Below are 25,215 nucleotides of genomic sequence, written 5' to 3' on the forward strand. Positions count from 1 at the left end.
TATGCAGATTCTTATAAGGAAGTACAACAGATAAATACAAGAGCTGATTCAAAACTTTTCTTGGAAATTGTCACATACTAGTATTTATGTCAACGTGTAGAAGTTTTTGGTGTTATTCCAGAAAATGCTTCAGAAATTTTTGATAAGTGGATCATATTCTTTCCACTTTATACAAGGGCAACATGGTTTTACTTTATACTTTTATCCTATCCTGGCTTTCTGGTGACCTAAATCAAGTGTACAAAAACAGTATTTAATGTACATAAATGATTCTTCCGGGAAATATAACCTTAGAGAACAAAGTGTGCACACGTAACCAAAAAAATTACCTAAGTCATCTGCCTAAACAAAGAAAGGTAAATCTACATACTACTGCCAATTTTTGTTTTAGTGCCATTTTTCATATTATACAGTCCCAAATGTTTCTCATCTTTCCTTCCTACCAAGGAAAAGGATTTTAGCTCAGCAGTGATTTGCCACAATATCACTGACTAAAATATGTTTTTAAAAACGTTTTAGTTTATTACCAAGATTCACACTCTCGTTCAAGTGAAAGAAAACCTTCTCTGTCTACCGATATAATTGCTCCCACATTTGACTTTTTTAAAGGAAAATATTAAGTACTGTGACTGTTGTTTTCGGCTTGACGATGTCAAATATTTTATAGTATATAGACTTTAGCATGCTGCTTTAAAATGGGTTTATTTCTATGGGCATAACTTGTAGATTACAGCAATTTACAATTTTCCTTATTAGTGCCTCCCACTGTTATAAAACTTGGAAAATGTTACTTATCTTGATTCTGGAATTATAGTTATTCCAGTCCTGTTTCATATTGGGAATATCTATTCAAGATTCTTGACTTTTTTTCCATTACAAGATTTTGAATGGAAATTGATTGACTACTAATGAGTGCCCTCTTCTGGCTTCTTAAAGCAAAGCTATTTCCATTCCCCAACCCACGCATACTTTTAGAACAATGTAAATTTCAATGTCTGTGAAATAAGTGCTTCTTAAATGCAGAGCTCCCACAAATATCACTCATTTTGCCAGAAAGAAACTTGGTGACTTGATAAAATTAAATGGTTAGAAAATGTGGCTCCTTTCTTTTTCAAAATATGTATTGTAATATATTGCTTGGAATATAATAAAAAAATTTAAAAATTGCTGTAGATAAGTATTGGTAAATAAAAATATAATTGTATACAGAACTCTGGTTCCTTTGGTGACAAATTTGAGTTTAGACCTCACTGCAGATGTGCATTCCTTCTGTTTTAAATGTGGAGTAATAAGGGTTTTGCTGTAGGGCAGAACAAGATGAGAGGTCATTATAAGGTTGAGATGTCTGCCACAGTGCCATAATTTAACAGTGCTTCTATTTTGGAGAATCATCTTTCTCTCTCTTAAATATCAAAAGTTCTTTGTTTACCACTTTTTCATGAGGAACAGAGGCCCATGTGTCTTTTCCTGTTGCCATGTTCGAGACTAATACGATGATCCTGCTGTTGAAGTTGCGAGGGTACACATTCTTTGTCAAATTAGAATTTTAATGCACTTGCATTTTCCTGTTGCATCTAAAAATAGTCTGCTTGCAACAAAGGACCAGAAATTGGAGATTTTGGAGATTTGCTGTAGTAATTATAAAGTGGGCATACTTTTAACTGCTAATTGTGAAGCCATCAATTTCTTCATTACTTTAACAGACTACAGTATAGCAAGAAGGTGTAAATAAGAGAGGAAGAAAATCTTCTTAGGTCAGATACATAAATGTCTTATTGGCCAGTTTGGATCATTTTGAATGATAATTCTAAAATCATCCATCTTTGAGTTGGAGGCAGAAATAGAACTTGGGAATACTGACTACTTTTTATTATCCCACACAATTAAATACCAGAAGAGGTATTTTTAACTAAAACCAAGGCTATCTTGGGTTTGCTAAACTAAATTTGTTCAAAGGTACTTTCCAATTGGATTGCTTATGCCATGTGACAGTCAGAGTTGCCAACAGAATGAAAGAGAACTTCCTATTTAGTGTGGAGTTGCTAAGTTATAAATATAGCCATGGGTTTGGCAACTTTCTTTTAAACCAATAGCTTGTGTGAAGGGAAAGAATAAGATACTCTTGACCTTAAGCCAATATGTCCTTGAGCCAAACAGTTTTACAGTTACATCCTTCATCCTTGAAAAATATATTAGGCATCTAACCTGTAGAAGATGCAGGCTGGTGTTTTAAAGGCTCAAACATTGAAAGTAAATATATTTTTAAATACGGCAATAAAGTAAGAAGCAAATAAGTTTGCCGTATGTTTTGAATTCAGATTGTAATCATGATCATAGCAAATATTAGTATTGGAAGTCAGAGAAAACATTAAAATACCATATGAATATTTTCAGAATGCTGAATATTATTTATCTTTACATTTCATTCATTTTTTCTCTTATGGGCTTTTTAAATAAATGCAGTGAACTTTATTGTAAGTTTCCAAATAGACTTGATCTGTTGTATTCTCTCTGTCTGAGAATTGCACTTGTAAAGCAGTTTGGGGAAGATAATATTGGAAAAGATGTTGATAACAGTGGGGCTAACTGGCAACTGAGAATGAATAGGATTCCTGTTCAATAGAATTGCAATTTCCAATTTGGTTGTACCTATATGTGTCATCACCTGTATCAACAGATAGCATAAACATTGACCCTCTACAATTTGTCTACCCTTTGTCAGCCATGTTTTACTATATTTTATTCAGGAGGCAGTCTATATCTGGTTTTTGTTGTTGTTGTTGTTTCAAAAAGCTTTTGACAAGAAAAAAAATTGGCTACCAGAGGTTTGGTATAATGTTTAACTGCAAGATTGTCTCCCTTACAAGGTATAACCCACCTTTTCCCAATTATGTTTGTGTGTTTGCCTTCAAGTTAGTCTTGACTCCTGGACAAATCCCTTCAATTTTCTTGGGAAGATTTCAGAAGTGGCTTGCCATTGCCTTCTTCCTAGGGCTGAGAAAGAGAGAGTGACTGGCCAAGATTCCCCAGCTGGCTTTGTGTGACTAAAATCACAGTCTCCCAGTTTCTAGTTAATGCCTTAACCACTACACCAAATTATTTATTTATTTCTAAAATGTATAGGCCGCCCACCTTATCTCAAGGTAACTACAGAGAATGAAATTAAATTATAGGGAATAAAATTAAATGGAAGCTGAACACATTTGTTTTTATTTTTTATGTTACGCTTCAAATCATCCTTTTAAAAGTCTTTCGCCACACATCTCAAAATTAAAGTTACCAAGTAAACATGCAAACTACATGTAATGGAGAGCCTGACTTCGGCTGTCATGGTTTGGGTTTGGGTTTTCCTAGAAGCAAAAATAAAAACCTCACAGTAATTATATCCCATGCCAGTGGTACACTAGTTTTTCTACAGTATTATGAAAAGCTATGTTCAATGACAGAACTAAATACTTTATATGCAGAGAATCCCAGGTTCAGTTTCCTGGGAACTTCAAGCAGCATTCACAATGTCACTTGTCTTTATTCTTGGAAAGCTCCTGCCAATCAGCATTAAGGCACCATTGGACAAAGTCATGTTTTGGCTAAGGACAGGGCATGTTGCTGTGCTTAAAAGCAGGGTTTAAAACATCTTACTGTAAGGAAGATGCATGTTTTCCGGTGTTACGGAAGTGGAGACTGCAGAGTTTAGAGCTCAAATTTAAAAGGGGTAAGGATAACAGCATCTGATGAAAGCAAGCATTAGTACATAAAAGATGTTTCTCTTATATAAGCACTGCTGCCAGATAAAGAAATGTCTTTCCATTGCGACATTATCTGAAATGTGTCAATGGACAGAAAGACCTGAAGTCTTTTGGAATGTACAGTTCATTGTCACAGTAATTGTCAAATTTGGCCAGCTTGAACTTTGAGTCTTTCTGCAAGATTATATCATGCTTATATTACACCATTCGTTCTGCTGCTTTTGGTCACATGTGGGCTGCATGTTAATTTATTATACATATTCTTCTAGCCTTTCAAACTAAATAGAAATGTAGGTAATAGCTATTTATAATTTATGGGTCTCTTGGTCAAAGAAATTCTGGGCATGCTTTCAAAATAATACAGCCAAAGGAAAAATTTGCAAAGAAAAAAGAAGGCAACGTGCCCAAATAAGCCTATCCCAAACAAGCAGAGTATGAAGCAATCAGTAGTAAGTCTTTGAACAAATCCTAAAATAATACAGGCAGCCCAAACTCATAAATATCAATGGAATGTACATCTCTTTACATTGGCAATAGCCAATCAAAACAAACTTCCACTTAAAAAAAACACCATAGGTGACTTAACATCTTTTTGCTGCCAATTAACTTATTTAGCTCCCAGTCACATATAACACACAATACAAAATAAGTTCTTATATATTCATAAAGCTTACTGGATACACCAGAAGCAACTGACACAGATATGTTGTTGCAAATAGTGAAACTGTCTATTAAATAACAAAAGCATAGTACAAAGTAAGGACACATTACTTTTTATTATGGAGGATCATATAAACATATTATCTTATTAAGGAGGTGCAACACCCACTCAGCCTCATGCTTATGACTGTTGAAATGTTTGGTATAAGTTACATTTTCTTTAAATGGATTATTTAATTTGAGCCTTCATGTGAACATGATAAACAACAGAATAACTTTTTATTGCCTGCAAATGCAAGGATTTATAAAACCTTTAGGGAAGATTAACTTCTGCTTTGGGAAAATGTGCCTCTTTCCATTGTTCCTACTTTGTTTGCCATTCTTTTCTAAAAAAATGTTCCCAGTCTTATCCTCTCTAATTTACAATGTCTCAATATTTATCTTTATACAATGATGGATTGAAAGACTAAATCACAGAGCCAGTAATGAGAATCTGTTCTTTTAAATGAGTCATAGTCTTTCCAAGGTGATTTTTGGGGGAAGATGAAAAAAAGAATGATTGACTTTTCTCTTCTTAAATAACAAGTAATTAAGTACATTCTTATAGGAAACCCACACTCAAATAAGAACTTTGCAGTTGCTGCAGGCAGTTCTTTCCCCATTCTATTGTTGAGGTGACTGTGGTATGTGTTCATTATGCATGTGACAAATTTGTCCTTTTATTCTGAGAAAGTATTAGGAAGTATTGCAAATCAGCAAACATCTGGATTTCAACATACTCTCAAGTATTGAAAGAAATAGTTGAAACTTCTGAATTTGGTATAGAACAAAGTGTAGAATGTAAAACAAGCCATCAATTTTAACTCTTTGGAATGAAAAGTCCAGCTTTTATTCTAAAAATCTCCAAACAGTATTCGATTCAATTACCGTATATACTCGAGTATAAGCCGACCCGAATATAAGCCGAGGTACCTAATTTTACCACAAAAACTGGGAAAAACTATTGACTCGAGTATAAGCCGAGGGTGGGAAATGAGGCAGCTACTGGTCAATGTAAAAAATAAAGATAGAGCCAAGTAAAATAACATGAATATTTATTTGAACGAAAAACAATAAAAGTGCAAAAGGGGGTCCCCAAAAAGAATATGGTATCAAAAATACAGTATCTTTAAAAGTAACAGCAACCAAGCTAACGAGAGCTAAAATCCCTCAAAACTCTCCTCCTCATCATCTGTTTGTCCAAACAGAGCTTCAGCTACTTCAGCGTCTGTGATGTTATCCGCATATACGTTGTCATCATCACTGAGTTCACAGTCGTCATCATCACTGCTGTCACCCTCATACAATGCGCTGTCTTCACTGCCATCCATAGCATTACTAATGCCACATTTCTTGAAGGCACGTTGCACCATGTCCTCTGGAATATCTTCCCATGCATCACGAACCCACTGTGCTATTAGTTGTATGTCTGGCTTTCTCAGATTTCCAACTTTTGTCAGTTGAGCTTGACCAGATGTCATCCATTCATGCCACATCCTTCGACACGGTCCTTGAAAGGTTTATTTAAACTGACATCTAGGGGCTGCAATACAGATGTAAGCCCACCTGGAATAACGGCCAAAGTGACTTGAGATGACTTTGCCAATTTTTTTATGTCATCAGATATGTGGGCTCTGAACATATCCCAAACTAACAGTGATGGTTTTTCTTTAAGGCTGCTCCTGGTCGTCTGCTCCAAATTTCTTCCAGCCATTTTTTTGTTCCATCTTCATCCATCCAGCCTTTAACATGTGCACGCACTGTAATTCGTGGCGGGAATTTTACCTTTTTAGGCAAGGTCTTTCTTTTAAAAATAATAACAGGCCTCAGCTTGGTTCCATTAGCCAAACATGACAGAACGACTGTGAAATGGTTTTTTTCATTTCCTGTGGTTCTTAGTAAAATTGTTTTGTCTCCCAAACTTGCCACAGTTCTGTTGCTTGGAAGATCAAAGGTCATAGGCGTTTCATCCATATTTCCAATATCTTGAAGGTCATAGTTATGGATCCTTCTTTGTTTTATGATGAATGAATGGAATGACATCACTTTTCATCAAGGTCTTTTGGCAGCTTCTGTGCAATCTTTGTTCTTTGCCGCAAACATAGGCCAAACCTATTCATGAAGCGGGTACACCATCCTGCTGATGCAACAAATTTTCAGTGCCTGGTACTTTAAATTTTTCTTCTTTAGCCATTTGAAGGCACGTGGCGAATTCCCATACGTGTTACACAGTAACCATTTTGACGACACTCCATAACCCATTCATGCAATTCAGTCTCTAGAGCCCCAAATGGACTCGTTAAACCACGCCGAGCTTTTTGCCTTTGGAAGCTTTTCCAAGTCAGCTTTCATTTTCCGCCACTCCTTACTTGTTTTCATCAACACAAAATTCTACTTGCAATACTGTTATTGCTTTCTTCTGCTCTTGACACAACCTTAAGTTTGAAAGCAGCTCAGATGACTCATGCTTTTGTTTTGATGGTCCAGGATTAGAAGTACTGGGATCCATTCCTAACAGGAAAAAAAATTATTACGACGTCAACTGCCATCAGGAAACCATCACCCCAGAAAGCTGTCCAAAGAGACCCATGGACCGCAAGCTATCTTTTCCAAAGGCGAAAAGAGGCGAGTGAGAGGAGGCGAGTGTGTCAAACGCCAAGAGGCGAGAGGAGGCGAGTGACAAATGCCCCTTTTTAATAAGGAGACGATCAAGAAAAGGTCTTATTTTAAAAAGTTGCTTCCCAATACACTTCACAAAAGGTTGATGATATGGATGACACAGTCATCCATTTTCATTCCCTACCGTTCCCTTTTCTTTTCTTTTCCAGTCTGTGTTTTCTGGAAATGCTGTAACTATCACACAGCAATTTATATAACCCTGCAACACATCACGACAAGAGACAAATACCGTACATTTGTTTCTATACAAATACGTTTTCAGGTCTCTTTATATAAATGTGTTTTCGGCTTAGAACGGGTTGTATTGATTTTCCTTGCTGTAACCCTTCCTGCTAATATTACAAATATATGGGAGAAGGGCGGTATACAATTATTATTATTATTATTATTATTATTATTATTATTATTATTATTATTATTATTATTATTATTATTATTATTATTATTATTATATGATGATGATGATTTTTTTGCATTGGACAGAGCGAGCTTCAGTTTACCAAACTTTGTATCTTTTAATGAAACGTGTTAGTCTGAAGGGACTGTTTGAACTCACAAAACACTTGCAACTTTTAGTTCCGTGCTGAGGATTTTTGGAAAGCAGCCCAGCAATATTTATTTATTGCTCGGACTGCTCTTATTTTCACTCCCCCTTTTCTTTTCTTTTCCTTCCCTCCCTCCCTCCTTCTCTGCCTCTCTTCGCCCCCACCTCCCGGGATCCTTGCGGGTCGAAGGTTCTGCCCTGCCTTACACCAGCCGCCCACCCATGCCAAGGTCTCCTGGCTCTTTCGCCTCTGTAAGCAGCGGCTCGGCAGCGCCGCCTCCCTCCATGGATCGGCTCCTTCCCCAGCACTGAAGGCATCCTTAGGAATACACCTCCACCTCCAGGTAAATAAAAAGAGGCAGAGAAGGTAAATCGCCCGCCCCGCTCGGAAAGAAAGGGGAGAGGACTCCAATGGAAGAAGGGAGAGGAGAATTACCAATAACAAACACAAAGCGCTGGGTTAGAGGTGCCTTGTCATGTACAAGGAGATCAGAGAGGGCAACCACCGTGAAACAATAATCAGACTCAAAACGGGCTGCTTATTTGCCATTTGCTCTGGGTAGAACGGGTTTTTTTTTTAAAAAAAAATTGGTTTGGAGAAGGAAAGCTAATTTGCTGATCTGCGCGAGGGTCGGTTTCTTTTGCCTCCCTTCTTCTTCCTCCTCCTTCTTCCCACCCTAGCTTGCAATGCCCCCATCTCTCCTCCTCCTCCTCCTCCTCCTCCTGCCCCCCTCTCGGATTCGGCGTTCATTTCTTGCCTTTGTGGGCGGAGGTGTTGGGGAGGTTTGGGAATAGATTTGGCAGAGGAGATTACCGTAATTTTGCTCACTGTTGCTCACTGTTTACTTTACAATGTTCACTCGGGAAGTGAAACGCAGTATAGTTAGCCTGGAAAAAACTGAACCATGTGACTGGCGGGAGAGAAGGACGCGCTGGAGGGGCGGGGAGAAATTGTTTGTTCTTGCCGTATTTCTCCGCTTTCCAAGAGGCTTTTCTTTTTCACCTCTTTCTCCCCACCTCCCCAATTTCCATAGGGGGGAAAAAAAACCCTGGGGAAAACTTGGCAAAAAATAAAATAAAATAAAAAGTACTGAGTGCAAATGTTTTTTTTTTATACTGTAGTTGGAGTTTTCCACGTTTCTTTTCACATTCAAGGCAGCATTCTCCCCATCCTCGCTGCTTTTCCAAAACATGCTTTGAAACCTTTGCATTTTATTGGGATGTATTCAGGATAAACGCCTCCGGGCGAGAGGAGGACGAGTAAGAGGAGGGCGAGAGTGACAAGCAAATAAAAGAGAGTTCTTCGCCTTGGCGTTTGACACACTCGCCGTCCTCTCCGAAAAGCCGAAATTGAGTGCGGCGGCAGTGGGAGTGGGTGGGTGGGTGGGTGGGGAGGCCGCCGTGAAGTGCCGGCTGGGGAGCCGGGATTGAAGTGCCGGCAGGGCGAGCCCAAATGCTGCCGGCATGCTTTGCCAGCTCGGCCGGCTCGTTTTGGGCGGCGGCTGGCCTCGGCGCTTCCGCCGCTTTTGATGGCGGCGGCGGCGGTGGTCGGCGGAGGGGCGGAGGGCGTTCGACATTTCGCCTCTCACTCGTCCTCCTCTTGCCCGCGGTGGGGGCGGAGGCGTTGTCACCGCCTCCTCTCCGGCGAAATTGAGTGCGGCGGCAGTGGGTGGGTGGGGAGGCCGCCGTGAAGTGCGGCTGGGGAGTCCAGGAGCCAATCCCGGCTCCCCAGCCGGCACTTCACGGCGGCCTCCCCACCCCGCCGCTCGCACTCAATTTCGCCGGAGAGGAGGCGAGTGACAAACGCCAAGCGAAGAACTCTATTTGTTTGTCACTCGCCATGGGCGTTGTCACCTCGCCCTCCTCTCCGGCGAAATTGAGTGCGGCGGCAGGGGAGGCCGCCGTGAAGTGCCGGCTGGGGAGCCCGGGATTGGCCCGGCCCCCAGCCGGCACTTCACGGCGGCCTCCCCACCCCGCCGCTCGCACTCAATTTCGCCGGAGAGGAGGGCGAGTGACAAACGCCAAGCGAAGAACTCTATTTGTTTGTCACTCGCCCTCCTCTTGCCCGCGGTGGGGGCGGAGGCGTTGTCACTCGCCCTCCTCTCCGGCGAAATTGAGTGCGGCGGCAGTGGGTGGGTGGGGAGGCCGCCGTGAAGTGCCGGCTGGGGAGCCGGGATTGGCTCCTGGACTCCCCAGCCGGCACTTCACGGCGGCCTCCCCACCCCGCCGCTCGCACTCAATTTCGCCGGAGAGGAGGGCGAGTGACAAACGCCAAGGCGAAGAACTCTATTTGTTTGTCACTCTCGCCATGGCGTTGTCACCTCGCCCTCCTCTCCGGCGAAATTGAGTGCGGCGGCAGTGGGTGGGTGGGGAGGCCGCCGTGAAGTGCCGGCTGGGGAGTCCAGGAGCCAATCCCGGCTCCCCAGCCGGCACTTCACGGCGGCCTCCCCACCCCGCCGCTCGCACTCAATTTCGCCGGAGAGGAGGGCGAGTGACAACGCCCCTCCGCCCCACCGCGGGCAAGAGGAGGACGAGTGAGAGGGGCGAAATGTCGAACGCCCTCCGCCCCGCCCCTCCGCCGACCACCGCCGCCGCCATCAAAAAGCGGCGGAAGAAAACGCCGGAGGCCAGCCGCCGCCCCAAAACGAGCCGGCCGAGCTGGCAAAACATGCCGGCAGCATTTGGGCTCGTCCTGCCGGCCCAGCTGTTCCCGAGGGCAAAAAACCCTCTCCCTGGGTCGGCTCTGCAAGGGTAGACTCGAGTATAAGCCGAGGGGGCGTTTTTCAGCACAAAAAACGTGCCGGAAAACTCGGCTTATACTCGAGTATATACGGTAGTTTAAAAAATAAGTTAAAAGTTAAAACGTGCTACCTTAAAAAATAGTTAGCTGGCTTCTAAGTGTCATATGTCTTAAAATTTACAGATTAAAATAGATAGAAATTTGGCAGTTTTGTGACGACGTCTGATCAGAGTTTATTTAGATGATTAATTTTACCTTGGCTTTCTGTTTTATAAGGGGAAAAAAACCCAAAGCTTTATATTAGAGAAACAATTTATTTAAGGCCACCACTAAAAATAAATCAATAGTTTACGTATTTCTATAAAATAACTATCTGAATCTTTTATCCAGTGTGGAATATCAGTATATCCTAATGTTATGCTTCATAATCCAACCACATAAGGGGAATTTTACATCTAGTCTAACGATGACTCTCCCATGACCAGCCAGATGCCAGTGGAAGTCCACAGTAAATCATGAGTACATTATGAGCCTGATAGTCATGTTCCTTGGCTACTGGTGGTACTCTGTACCTCTCAGTCTCTCTCTGCATGCATGCTTTCTTTATCTTTTATGAACTAATCTCCTTTGAAGCCACCTCAGTTGTGGTTGTCTCTATGGTATGGCTGCTATGAAGGATTACTTTATCTGTCAATAGTATCTCATCATTCAGCTTCTTCTGATGTTGCCTATATATCCTATTAACCTCAGAACATTGAAAGTATTTAAGAGACACGATTAGACAATAGGTGTTCCCTCTAGCTGACCAGCAGAAAATAGCAAAAGACATTCCTTCAATGCCCCATTCCTTAACATAAGGCAAAAAAATTAAACAGCTAAAATCTCTCCCCATGTTTTCTGTATAAGTTATGAGTGGGTTTTTATTTTATCATTCTACAAAATATTGACCAGGCCACCTTTTCTTTTTTTAATATTCTTTTTTTTTAATCCCATTGGGAACTGTGATAGTAGCATGATTTTCTTAGCAGCTACAAATGGTTATAAATTGCAGTATGAAGCTTCTGTGTGGGAGGAGGTTAGAATAATGGCTCTGTTGGTCCCAGAGGCTGCAAAACAAGGTGAGGGAAGAAATGAGTCTTCACACTGTTTAAATAAGCAGAGAAATCAAGCTGAGCTGCTTTTTACAGAGATAGTGAAACTGACTAGAAGAATTAAATAGGTTTCTCTTAAATGACCTGCAAAATCTACTACAACTGAAGGTGGGTGAAGCTAGAGTTTCTGCAAAGTTCCAACATTACCAATTGCAAACCAGAAGTTTTACGATTTGAATTGTACCACAACCACTTTAGAAATAAATTGTTGAAACTTGTTGTTGACAGTGAAGTTGTTGACAATTTGGAAACCCAATTCTATAGTGCAAGTACCCATGTAAAGAGCCCCAGTGGGAAAAAAGTAAATTTAACTTCACATAATTCATAATTTTATACCGCTTATTTTCCTCCTTTGCCAAACTAAATGTCCACCCAGTATTGTAATGTCTCTTTTTATTCCAGTCAACTTTTTTTCCTTTTTTCACATTTCACTAACACTAATTGATCTTATTCATTGGCACAGAAGTTATAGGGATGCTGCAATAGTCGTAAGTGTGAAAAACGTTCATAAGTCACTTTTTTCAGTTGTAACTTTGAACAGTCACTAAATGAATTATTGTAAGTTGAGAACTACCTGCACTATGTTTCGATTTGCTTACACTTAACAGAAAAGCTTAACCATGCAATAAAGCTGCATTCCTTACAGTAGAATACCAGCATTTAATCTTTTGACTTTGATACTCAAGATGTTTAAAACTATAGCCATTAAACAAAAATCAAAACTGGACATCAGAAATAATACTTCTAAATACCTTGTTTAATTAATTAAATGTAATTACTGAGTTGACTTGTTAAGAGGAAATGAAGAGCCAAGGATAAGCAAAATAATACAATAGATATTATAATGGTAAAAAAAATATTTTTTTGCTGAGTGGAACAAATAAATCAATACAATTTGTGCTCAAGATATAGGAAATAACAGGTTTTCTTGCACCCCAGCCATACATTTCCCCAATTCAGAAACTATTAAAAAAATTATCAAATATAAATTTCATAATCTATGTGAAGGTATTACAGACCTAATATTGACTGCATGTAACAATCATTCTAGGAATAAAAAACCTAAAAATGACAGAATCCTGATTGTGCAATTAAGGTATGAATATATTTGCTTTTGAATGCTTCTAATATTAGCAGTCTCTACAAAGTCCTCTTCTGTGCAGTTATTAAATAAGCTGATGCTTTCACACCAGCATTTCCCTGTCCATTGTACAGATAAGTTAATGACATGGATAAACAAAAAGTAGGTCCAGTATAATTCACATAGCCTAGATACATTGAATGGTTAGATCTAATACTTAAAAGTAATATGAGATATGTTCCTTGTTTCTTCATACATATTTGGAAATCAGATATAGGTCAGCACAATGGTTAGAATGCAGTATTGTAGGCTTAGTCTTTTGACTGCCGAATGCCAGCAGTTCAATTCTCACCAGCTCAAGGTTAACTCAGCCTTCCATCCTTCCGAGGTCAGTAAAATGAGGACCCAGATTGTGCGGACAATATGCTGACTCTGTAAACTGCTTAGAGAAGGCTGTAAAATATAAAGTATAAAAGTCCAACTGCTATTGCTATTTGAGCAATGTTCCTGTATATTTAAATATTCCTATGTACAAGGATTGGCACTCAGAAAATGACTAACATTTCATTTACTGAATGCTAATCCTTATAAAACCAGAACAGTGTCACTCATTTCGTTGGGAAAGAAAACCACCAAAACATGGTGAAATGAATTGAACATAGAATGCCACATCAAAGTAGGGGCAGCCATGTGGAGAGGTGGGTGGACTCAACCCAGGTCAGCTGACTGATTACATGCCTGCCCAGCATTTGTTACAAGCAAAACTATTTCAATAAACATTTTGGTAAATCTTCAGCCACATTTTTCTACAATGTTCTGTTCATCATTTCCACAAGCCAGAAAAGTAACATCAGAGAGCCATTGCTTGCATCTCTAAAACCATGACAAATTCATGATGCCCAATCTCGGCTAGCATCTGTTTCCAAGAGCAAATTTACCATATCTATTCTTCAAATGTTTCAGATGAGGTTAATTGGGATGATTATGCTTTAGCTATGCAATTTAAATGCCTCGTGTGATGTAGTGAGAATCCTACTTATAGCTGATAAATTGCCCAGTCATCTCTATAATTTTTTTTCCAAAGTTCTGTTTAGCTCTTGTTTCATGACTGAACATCAAAGCTCATAGAAGACTATAGCAGGACAGTAACAGGCACGTTGAATAAAAAATACCAAAAGTCTGTGTAAATAGAAGATAGAGATCTGAAGTAATTTTTCCCTAGCAAAATGGACCCAACCCATTCCTGATCCTCTTCTCATAAAGGACTGTAGAAAACTTAGCCTACAAATACATCCTTTAGAATTGCTCAATAATGCAAAGGTTGTGATTAAATGCAAGTCCCACAAAATTATTTTTACTCCATCGATATATCTTTTATGCCATACCTGGCTTAGTCTGCTCCCAGAAACGCAGCATTGAAAGGCCATTAGTGCAATAATGCAGGGATCAGAAATGACTTTTTAAAGATTTTTTTTTCTTTTTCTGGAAGTGTATGCTTCCACTTGGGCTTCATCTGCACTTTCCACTCAGCCAAGTTAATGTACTTCAATAGACTTAAAGATGTAATACATAGTAGAAACAACCTTCAGTTAGTTTAGCAGCAAGTTGCATTAAAGATGAAGGAATTGTATGGTTTTCTGGATTGGCCTACCCTAGGTTGTAGTTGCTGTTTTACTTTATAATTCAAAACATTATTCTATTTTATTCTGGTTTTTTTTTTAAATAAAAGAACATTGTGGCAAAACAATAAGCATCGAACATTTCATACTGGTTCTTCTCCCAGGAATTCACAATGATATGCATGCAGTTGCCTTTTATGCTTCTGGTTGGTTTGATATGGTGGCTCATTCTTTCTGTTCATTATTATGTTAAACCCAGAAGTGTCGTAGGTTAAATTAAAATACAAAACAAAACAGCACTATCCAAACAGAAAAGGCAACTCTCTAGAGCAGGGGTCTCCGACCTTGGCAACTTTTAGCTTGATGGACTTCAACTCCCAGAATCTCCCAGTCAGCAAAGCTGGCTGGGGAATTCTGGGAGTTGAAGTCCACCAGGCTTAAAGTTGCCAAGATTGGAGACCCCTGCTCTAGAGCTTTGGGGAATCCCAAGATTTGCAAAGCAGTCTTGAAGAAAAAAATATTACCTAAAGGATTTTTAAAAACTGCAAATAGCACATTGTTTTGGAATGAGGACTTAATATGGATAGAGAGGGAGCTGGGATAGGGAAAAGAGCCAAGTTAGATTCTCCAGAATCCTGGATGTGCCACATGGCAGCATTTTAAGGTAGACCATCCTTGTATGGCTGCTTGGAGTCAACTAGTCCAAGCTCCTGCCAATGTGGGAATTCTCATACCATCCACAACAAATGATTGTTGGACAGATTGGCTGTCCAATCATTTCTTGAAAACCTCCTGTGAGGGAGTACCTATGAAGTATGTATAGACTGCTCCACTGCTAAATAGCTATCACAATCAGGAAATTTATCCGTATTTAAAATATGGATCTTTGGGTCAAGCTTCTATCCATTGGTTCTTGTCTTAGCCTCAACTGCTGTAGAGATTAAATCCAGACCTTCTTTGGGTAACATCCATGCCTATGAGGAAGACTGCTATCATATCTGTCCATGACCTTCTCTTTTTAAGGCTAAAATATACCATGTACCTTTAAACACTCTATGAATGCTTTAACCTTAAGAACTCTCTTCCATAAAAATGGAGATCTTTTGCAGGGGGGAGTATGTATGTGTGCACGCTCATCATCCGTGTGTGTATTTTATATAAATATATCCCATACCTTCTCTTTTGCACATTATTACTTAGGCTTCCAAGCTCAGAGCTTCATGTCTCTTGCTCAGGAAATAGGTCAGGTTGGGCTTTTCTGGAGGACTATATATTGTTCCCTTACTTAGCAAAAACTCATTTTAAAACCCCTCATCTGTTCTCCAAATAAGATAGGCAGGAGCATTCATTGGGGAGGGGGGTGTTGTTAGACTGCATTCCATTTCATTTCCCCTTATCAGTGTTATTGGTTTCTACAAAGGACTCCTAGGACATTGGATGAAAAAGTGGCTACTTGCTCCAATACAACACTTAGCAAGAAATAGACTTGCTTCTTGTTTTTAAACATCATTTACTCAATAAAATCAATAAAACAAAAAGTAAGTTCTTGTAATGGTCTGGGAAAAGAAATTCCCAGTGATCGCTGGTGTTTTTAGAGCCTCTTGGCTGAGAAGCGTATGTTACTCTAAAACTTTTACTTCTCCATTAGCAGCAGAATTGTTATTACGCACTGCAAGTTATATTCATAACATTGAATGTATTCCATTTCAACAAATACATGGCTTTTAATCAAATAAAATATAAAGCAAAACTAGTTCTCCATTTCATCTGGTCTTTATTTTCTCCTAATTTATAATCAGGAAATCCATCCATACATGGCATATAATTTTCCCTCTTTCTAGTGGCTTGTGAGACATAGCATTGTGCACACAGTTGCGTTTAAATTGATAACCGTCCAGGCAAAGTGTAATTTTAAAGGACAGGCTAAAGAAAGGTTTAATCTCTATATTAGAAGGGCTGAGTCAATTTTGTTGCTCCTGGGTTTTTCCTTTGCCTCTGAACTTAACAGAGACTTTCAGGCCATTTAACTTTTAAGGTGCCTCAGTTGAGGCCAGAGCCTTTAACAGAGGATGCGGTTTAAGCATCCAGATTAAATGCAGACTCCCCTCTGCTGCAGGCCACATGCATGTATTCATCATGGATTTTCAAATGATGGGTTTATATATCATTGGTTTTGAGTCTACAGTCTTACATTCCAGGATCCATCCTCTGCCAAAAGCGTAACGATTTGGTGGCTGGAAGAAGAAACAGTCATTATATGGCTCCAAATTGCCAGCTGGCATAATGTGCCAAGAACAGCAGAAATCCACTGGTACAGAGAAGATTGCAATCGCTCTTTAAAATAATTTGATGCTCTAAAAATATAAATGCAGGAAATGTCATCACGTTTCAAAATATTTTACGATCATGGATAAATACATAAAGAATTACATGACTGGTATCTGTAAGTGGCACAGTCTAAAAATGATGGAAAGACATTACCAGTGTTAAGCTGTATTATATGAACTGCTTTAATTTAATATATTGGTGGTTTTAAGGGAAAACAAGTATCTCCCCATCATACTCTTCATTTCCTTTTCTTAAAAAGAAACACATAGAAGTGACTCTGATTATACAGAAGTTAGATTATACAGACAAACATTTTTTATACAAGATAAATTGTATATTTACAGGCATATTTATATGCATATAAAAAAGAATCCTGTACTGAACAATAAACTGAACAATTGATTGTTGTTGTTTTTTGAACTTATTGATTAGCTTTATATCCTACTTTCATCACAAGCATATTGTATGATATAATAAAACAGTTTTTAATTTCTTAGAGCAAAACAAGCAATCCATTGCAAATGTTAATGGACATGTTACTTTAATATATTATGTACAATATATGTTATATAAGGGTAGAATATCTGGAAGCCCTGGGCTTCCTTTATCTTTAAAAAATTCCTAACTATTCTTGTTGCAATTTACTGTCACTGGTCACAGGGATTATGTTCTGTGCAACTCTAAAAGTATTAACAGTAGTGTAATCTTTATTATTTTTACAGTGTTCAGAAATAAGTTCTATTCTAATGAATTGAGTTGCTTCCTATTGTAGTGTAAGAAAATTTAAAACAAATCTATGCTATTGTGTTTTGCATTATATTTATTTTGTGTATACCGCTGAGTCTGTAAGCAAGTGAAGTATTTCCTCATAAGTTGATGATTTCATGCAATGGTGCCACTTTTTATGTACATTTTGTTTTCAGTAATACTGGTACAACATGTTTAAACCATGCCTCTAAAGGCCATTATTTCAGTGGCCTTCAAAATGGGATCTTAAATCTAAGAGTTCCAGGGAATTGCGATGTTAGTATAGCAGGTGCCCTTTTTGGTTACTGACACGGCAAGAGAACGAAATGCTCTCAATTAAGAGAATTGAAAAGCCACTGCCCTGGTGAATAAGTTCAGTTGCTTCCCTGTTTCCTCTTCCTCTCTTCCTCCTCCTCCTCCTCCTGGTGCTGAGAAAGGCTGCTTAATTGCAGTGCTGTGCCAGCATTATCATTGTGATTATTGCAGTTTCGAATGGGAAGCAGCACTGCTTCTGAAAGCACCAAATTAGCACAATGTGAAGATGCCTGTATGTCAGGATGTAAAGCTACAAGTGCAGAGATGACATGAAGGGGTGTGTTCAAAATCAGAACCAACTCCTGCTGAACTCAGCATTCAGGATTAGGCTCCGAAAGGGGAGGAAGGGATTGAGGATGAAGCATTTCAGAGGCTTCTGAATCCTCCTCCGGTTTGTTTTCTCCTTCTTCTTTCTTTTCTGGAAATTATAGCCTTGCTGCACTTTCTTTTGTTTCAAAACAAAAAAGCCTAAAGTGGGGGAATAAAGTGAGTCAAGCTAAGCAGAATTCTATTGCATTTGTCCATAAAGCAGCCCCTTTTATCATGGTTTGCTTTGTTCTTTCTTGTTCTATTTCCCTCCCCCCATCACCACCACCTCCCCAGCAATATCATCTGACGTTGGTTTCTTTCTTCTGTGTAACAAGCATTTGGTAATATCCAGTTAAATATTCAATACTGTACAACCAGCATACAGAATCCAATCAACCTCTCGCCTCAGGTAGCTCAGATTTTTCTCAAGGTCACCAGACTTTCTGTTAGGAGCCTAAAATATTAAAAGAGCGATGTCGAGGAGTCTTATTGTTTATATTATCTTCCCATTCTTTTTTAAGTGTGCTGTTTCTTACTCATCTGCACAGCAGACTTGTGGTCCAGGTTAGATTCCAAGAGGGAACATCATAGCTGAGTGGTGATTTGGACTGAGATGCCTTCATTTTCATGCACATCCTTCATTTACACATAGAGATGCATAATTCAATTTGTCTGTTGAGTATAGAGAGATACAAGAACAATAGATCTTTTTTTAGACAATCTACCGTGTTTCTCCAAAAATAAGACTCTGTCTTATATTTTTTTTGAACCGTGAAATAAGTGCTTGGCCTTATTTTCGGGGAGGTCTTATTATTTTGGGACACGTGGAGCAAGATGGGGCTTCTCTTTCCATCTTACCTGATTTCCAGCTCTGTGTTTAAATATATTCAGGGAGGGCTTATTTTCGGGGGGAGGCTTGTTTTAGCGCATGCACTCAAAAGCCTGATTGGGCTTATTATCAGGGGATGTCTTATTTTCAGGGAAGCAGGGTATGTAGCCAGAGTTGCACCGTCTAAGAGTTAGGGTAGATGGTGACAGGTAAAGAAAATCCAAGTTTTGGAAGTATAAAAAAGTTCATGGGTGTGCAGTAACCAAAACAACCCCATTAAGTTGAATACTGAAAATGGACCAGGGATTGGAGGGAGAAGAATAACTGGAGGCCGGGGAAATGGATTGGTATCTATTTAAAAGTTGATTCTGTTAGATCACTATGTTATTTTTATTGTTATAGAATGTAGTGTGCAACTTATAAAAAGTTTTGTATTTTAATTGCAATTGCTTTTGTTCTTATTTGGATCCTTCACATGAAACAGGGATAGATAGGCAACAAGACTCTAGGAAGGTGTGCAACCCTTAGACTTTTTCTTTTACTTCCCTCTCACCACAATGATTGAAAACTGGAAGAATGAATGCTTTGATGTAAAATAGACATACAGGTAATCCTCAGTTTATGATCACAATTGAACCCAAAATTTCTGTTGCTAAGCAAGACAGTTAAGTGAGTTTATCCCATTTTATACCTTTCTTGCCACAGTTAAGTGAATCACTGCAGTTGTTAAGTTAGGAACACAGTTGTTAAGAGAATCTGACTTCCCCTTTGACTTTGCTTGTCAGAAAGTCACAAAAGGTGATCCCATGATCCCAGGACAATATGACTATCCAATATGACATGCCAGTTGCCAAGCATCCAAATTTTGATCACGTCACGACCATGGGAATGCTGCAACAGTTGTATGTTTGAAAATGATTATAAGTCACTTTTTTCAGTGTGTTGTAATTTCAAACAGTCACTAAACAAATATTTGTAAGTCAAGGACTACCTGTAATCTAGTTCTGAAACTCTCACAATAGAACTCACAACTCAGCAAAACCAGAATGTGTTTTAATCTACCCATGTGCATGATACAGTTGTACTCAGTTTACATATCATACCAGCCACTTCAGAGATCGCCATGCAAAATATAGTAAAGTATGTATGTGGCTCCAAGCCATCAAAAGGTAGCCCACTCCTCTTGTACAGCTTAGTCAGAGGGTATCAAAATACAATTTGAAAATGAATAATCGTGCAGTCCTATTGTTCTACATGTTATCTAATCTAAAGTTTCACAGAGGAATAGCATGATCACCATTATCTGATTGTTCAGATGTAATTTACACTTTTAAAATCCAACATTTCCAGTATTCAGTTGAAACAATTGTTGTCTCCTGCTACTACTTAGCTGTGAAACATTCTCTAGGATGCTTACTTGTGCAGACCACACGAAATGAAATGGAACAAAATGAAATAATGAAATGAAATAATGAAATACTGTTTATTCAAACAATGACTAGCAAAATTTGAAAAAAATACAAAGAGATAAAATAATACCATAACAAAGATAAAATAGCAAATAAAAATTAACATGCATATCCGTAATGGTGTTACTTACCTTTGCGAGTTTATTTTAAAATATTGCAATTCATGCAATACATGTCACTTAGGATGATGAAGACAGGTTACTGAAGCAACTATCACAACCAATTATCTTCTATTTTGCTACTTTTATTATTTTAAAAAAAGTTTCCATCCCACTGGTTCATCAGACAGCACCTTCCTTTTCTACGAACCTTACATGTGTTGATAACTCCCAAAAAAATCTTAGCCAACTCGTGGAATGCTAGTGTGGGTCTTCAGGACAATTGGTACACACGTATTGACCTTATTGAAAAGAAGAACAATATTCCCTGAGGATATCTCAGGGTTTAATCTACATACCTAGGAATCCATTGTTAAACCTGCATTTGTTTGCCTTTCTTTGCAAAATGAACAGGGAATGGGTATGGCAACCCGCGAAACTCCCCAGGTCTGCTGGTCTCACCTGGCAACTTGAACAAGAATATGCAAGCAAAGTCTCCTCCACCCATGAATTTGGGATTGAATAATCGTAAACCAGACCTCCGAGTGCTGATCCCTCCAGGAAGCAAGAACACAATGCCATCTGTGGTAATGCATTATTTTCTTCCTTTTCCTTCAAAGATACAAAGGCTCCAGTAGGCTTTAGATCAACCTAATGGCAGGATATTACTTGCTCAAGAATATTATTCAAGGCTCTCGTTCTTAAACTGAAAGAGTTTCCAGCCAGTTCAAAAATGCATAGGTTGATGATGTATTAAGTCTGCACTGATGAAAAAAACAAATTGGTTTGTTAATCAATCTAATGACTTCTCTAAAAATTTGCCAAGCAGCTTTTGCCAATTGTCAGTCTCCAGAGATAAGTTGACATTGCACTTCCCTGTATTTCCAGCCAACATTCCAAAGGCTGAGAATTTTGGGATTTGCAGTCCAAATATACCTTTGCTTGACAGCACTTGTTTGGTGTGGCTGGGGATTATTAAATTGAAACTATTTTCAGATAGTTTGCAGTATGCTTTGGCAATATTCTTAATATGCTTAATGCTTAATATTCTTAATAATAGGGATGGAAAGCAATTCTTTGGTAGATTCACTGGGATGAGATTTGGAGGTGTTGCTCCAGATAAATTCATGGCAGAATGAATACTAGCAACAATCAGAGTCCTACCCAGATTTATCCTTCCTTCAACCAAAAATTGCTACTAAGCTCTAATATTATACTTTAAAACAACAAGCCATGATTTTAAAAGAAAAAGCTTTTAATAGAGTTGATTTATTTTAACTTATTTGTCAAATAGGAAATGGCTTCCACAAAATAACTGATTATATATACATTATTCAGTTATTTGTCTTTATTACCCTTTTAATCAACCTAAAAATTATGTTGGTGTACTTTTTTCCATAGTGACAGTTCAAGGATGTGAGATTCACATCTTCAATGTTTAGGCAAAAAATGAGAAAGAGTTGCCCTCAATGCACTTAATGGAGTTTGGAGTTGGTTCAGACAAAGTTCAGAAGAAGAACCGAGGCAAAGTGTCCTATGCTCAGAATGATTGCAGCAAACCCCGATGTCTCACTGTAGCTTCCATATAAGTCGCAAGAGAGGATTCACACTTCCTTCTATTTCTAGAGCTCTTCAGAAGAGGAAGTGCTTAGCTTCTCCGTGCAGTCTGGCCCCTTGCTAGGAAAATCTATACATCTGCATGTGCTTTCACAGTATTTCACTGTTTCTGTGCTGTGACTGAACTAGGCACACATCCTTAACCATTAAGGTTTGGAGGCATGGACATTTTGGCCAGATGTTTTTACATATTTTTATTGGAAGGGTGTGGGAGAAAGGACTTGATATAAGTGATACCTGCCACTTAGATAGAGGCAGCTTAAAATCATATGCAATAAATGAATTAAATTCATAAAAATATTGTTTTTTTCAAACATCCAATATTTAATATTTTGTAACGTTGTTACTTTGCTAGTTGTTCCTCTTGTTCTCAAGAGCTGCCCATTTTATATAAAATTATAGCTTGTTCCTAGGGGAAAGGCAACCATTTATAATACTCTGAATCAGGGAACAAACCAAAGCTTCAATTCCTTGTAAACTTAATTAGGATTTGTCTCCCTGAGTTCAATAAGGCTTGGTGCAGATAAGACAGAAATGAATTTTACAAGAATTGTATTTTGACAAAAATCAAAATAATGCACTAATCTGAATCTGGAATTTATGTTCAAATGATGATACTTTTATGCCATTTTGATTTGTGAGTGCCACTACTATAGCCAGTTTTTTTTTTCCAATTGTATTTTTAAACGGTTGCTGTTCTCTGTGATTTCATAGTTTCTTTTATCACCATATATAGCATTTTGAAGCTATGCTTGGACATTATCATAAAACAGTACTTTACATTTTAATTGAAACACAAAGTAATAACCTGAAGAAGTGTATCTTTACTTCTGCAACTCTGAAACCCAAAAGTTACATCTTACAATAATTATAAACAGCATTTTAATTAAAACATTTCTTCATTACTAATGTTATCATGCCCTGTCCACATACATTAAACACCTATATTATCCTTGTGCATTAAACCCGTATCTTTCATTATGTTCTATGAAAGCATATAGGAAGGGGTCTCCAACCTTGGCAACTTTAAGACTTGTGGACTTCAACTCCCAGAGTTCTTATTCTGGGAGTTGAAGTCCACAAGTCTTAAAGTTGCCAAGGTTGAAGACCCCTAATATAGGAGGTTAATTTTCCATATAATCCTTAAAAGTGGGACTATTTGAAAAACAACTCTGATAAGAAATGCTAGGTAATGCCAAGGATACTGCTCTATCTAAATCAAATTGACAACTATTTTAAACAGTTCTGTGTTAAAACTACCAGCTTGCTACATTTATTTATCCACTTTGTGGTTTCCATTTGGCTAAAACCCATCAGTGCAACTATATCTTCTTGAAGGAATAGGATAAGCTGAATTACTTGTGTGGCTGACCTTCAGAAAGCATCTCCATCAAATGTTTTATTTCTAGGAACATCTAAACTAGTAATACTTTCCAAGTGGTCATCTGACTGGCAAGATATTTTGCAACAATGATGTCATTTAGTATGAGTTGCAGATGGAGTCATGACTAGGAAAGCAAAAACATGGGTGTGACACCCTTAGATTAATCTTCATCTCTTAAGAGAAAAAGGAAGAAGCTAACCCGGACTTTACCTCCTAAACATAGGAATTTAAATAATGTTTAATGGGATTATATTAGAGTACGTAACTTGCTTGATAGCCAATTCTACTGTGTATTCATTGTGAAGCTATGCCTTCTTGTATTGGAAGCAGAAGGCTTTAGAATATTTGCTTTTGCTAATTATTCATCCTCCTCTCTCATGCTATCAGTCTGAGGATGTTGATCTGCTTTTGGTAAGTGGGGATAATGTTTATTGAAGACGTGCAGAAATAATTCATTTTCCTTTCCCTACTGAGTTGACAGCTGAAATATAATGGAACTTTTCTTCAAAAACAAATAGAAGTCTACCCCATCTATCTTCTAGGGCTCGAAAGTTGTTTGAAAGTCTTGTATTTAACTGCTGTACAGCAACAATTTTAAAAAGGTTGGATTTAGTGTTCTTTCAGTAATGTCACCTTTGAATGCCCAAACTTTTTAATGTTTCTATTAAATGGCCTATGCCTTTAAATTTCCAATCTTGATTTGTACATGTTGGAGTCCCACAATAAAAAAATGCAGGGTAAAGGTATATTTAATAGTATGGTTCATACAAGTTTCAGCATTTTTAAAAATGAAGTGACGATGGCACCATCTGCTGGAGAAAATAGAACATGCAGTATTGCATATTCATCATCTAGCTTGCCTATTTTAAGCATAGGCAGCCAGTTCACCTAAGGAGGTCTGTGATGTAAGTAGGCTTCTGCACTTGCCCCAAATTGTAACAGAAACCATAGAAAAGTCATGTATCATGGGCATAATTTGGTTGCTTTCAACAGTTAATCCTCTACTAACATCTGGCATAACTCATCCTATTTGGACACTTTTTTAAGTTTAGTTCCAAGGAGGCTTCCTTGGAACTAAACTGGGATGAAAGGGTAGCATCATATTTTTAGTTATATTTTCAGCAATTTTTTTCAAACCTAAATGATTACACATTAAATATTCTTATCCTCCTAGTCTGGCTGCTCCTAATGTATATTGGGGGGAGGAGAAAAATCTTATATGTTTGGTAACCTAGGAGATTCTGATTTAATGAGTTACTATGGTGACAACTGGTCTCTTGAAAAACTGATAAATCATGGGATTGGCAGAGTTCATAAAAGCGACATGATAAATGATTAATGTAGTGAAATCTGTATGCAATTTTGTACCATAGGAACAAATCCAATCTCTAAATATAATTTGTTTCAAATGTTTTCCATCCTTCCATTAATATGTTTATTTTACTCATTTAAAAGAATCAAAGGATAAATAACTCTCAGTCTGCTCAGTCATTGGCTACTCCGGTGGTTTCCGTGGCAACTCCTACTTTACCAGGGCAAGGGATGGGCGGATACCCATCAGCCATTTCAACAACATATGGTACCGGTAAGTTTCCACATAATTCTGAGCTTTATAGAGTAAATGAGAAAAAAAGCCAGATATTCATATACAAGATAGTCCAAGTAGTTATGAATGTGATGCTTGTGGTAATATGAAATGAAAAAATATCTAGAATCCTGTCTCATTTTTGTTGTGCATCATAACAAGAATTGCTTTTAAGTGGCTTAAGAATCACTCATTCACACTTGACAGTTGAAGAACCACTTAAATTTTCTTTATCAGAAAGTGCTTTTACATTCCCACTTTCATAATTAATTGAT

At 38.3% G+C, this 25,215-nt stretch overlaps 1 protein-coding gene across 11 annotated transcripts in view; it reads left to right on the top strand.

The window, feature by feature from the left end:
- MEF2C (myocyte enhancer factor 2C) overlaps positions 1–25,215 on the top strand; it is a 204,210-nt gene that overhangs the window by 162,951 nt on the left and 16,044 nt on the right. For all 11 annotated transcript variants that reach the window (XM_058168402.1, XM_058168405.1, XM_058168396.1 and 8 more), the window contains 2 exons: positions 20,769–20,941; positions 24,811–24,940. In XM_058168402.1, the coding sequence (XP_058024385.1) occupies positions 20,769–20,941; positions 24,811–24,940 (303 nt within the window). The remainder of the gene's footprint in view (positions 1–20,768; positions 20,942–24,810; positions 24,941–25,215) is intronic.

Source organism: Ahaetulla prasina, chromosome 2 (assembly GCF_028640845.1).
Source record: "Ahaetulla prasina isolate Xishuangbanna chromosome 2, ASM2864084v1, whole genome shotgun sequence".
Taxonomy (NCBI): Eukaryota; Metazoa; Chordata; class Lepidosauria; order Squamata; family Colubridae; genus Ahaetulla; species Ahaetulla prasina.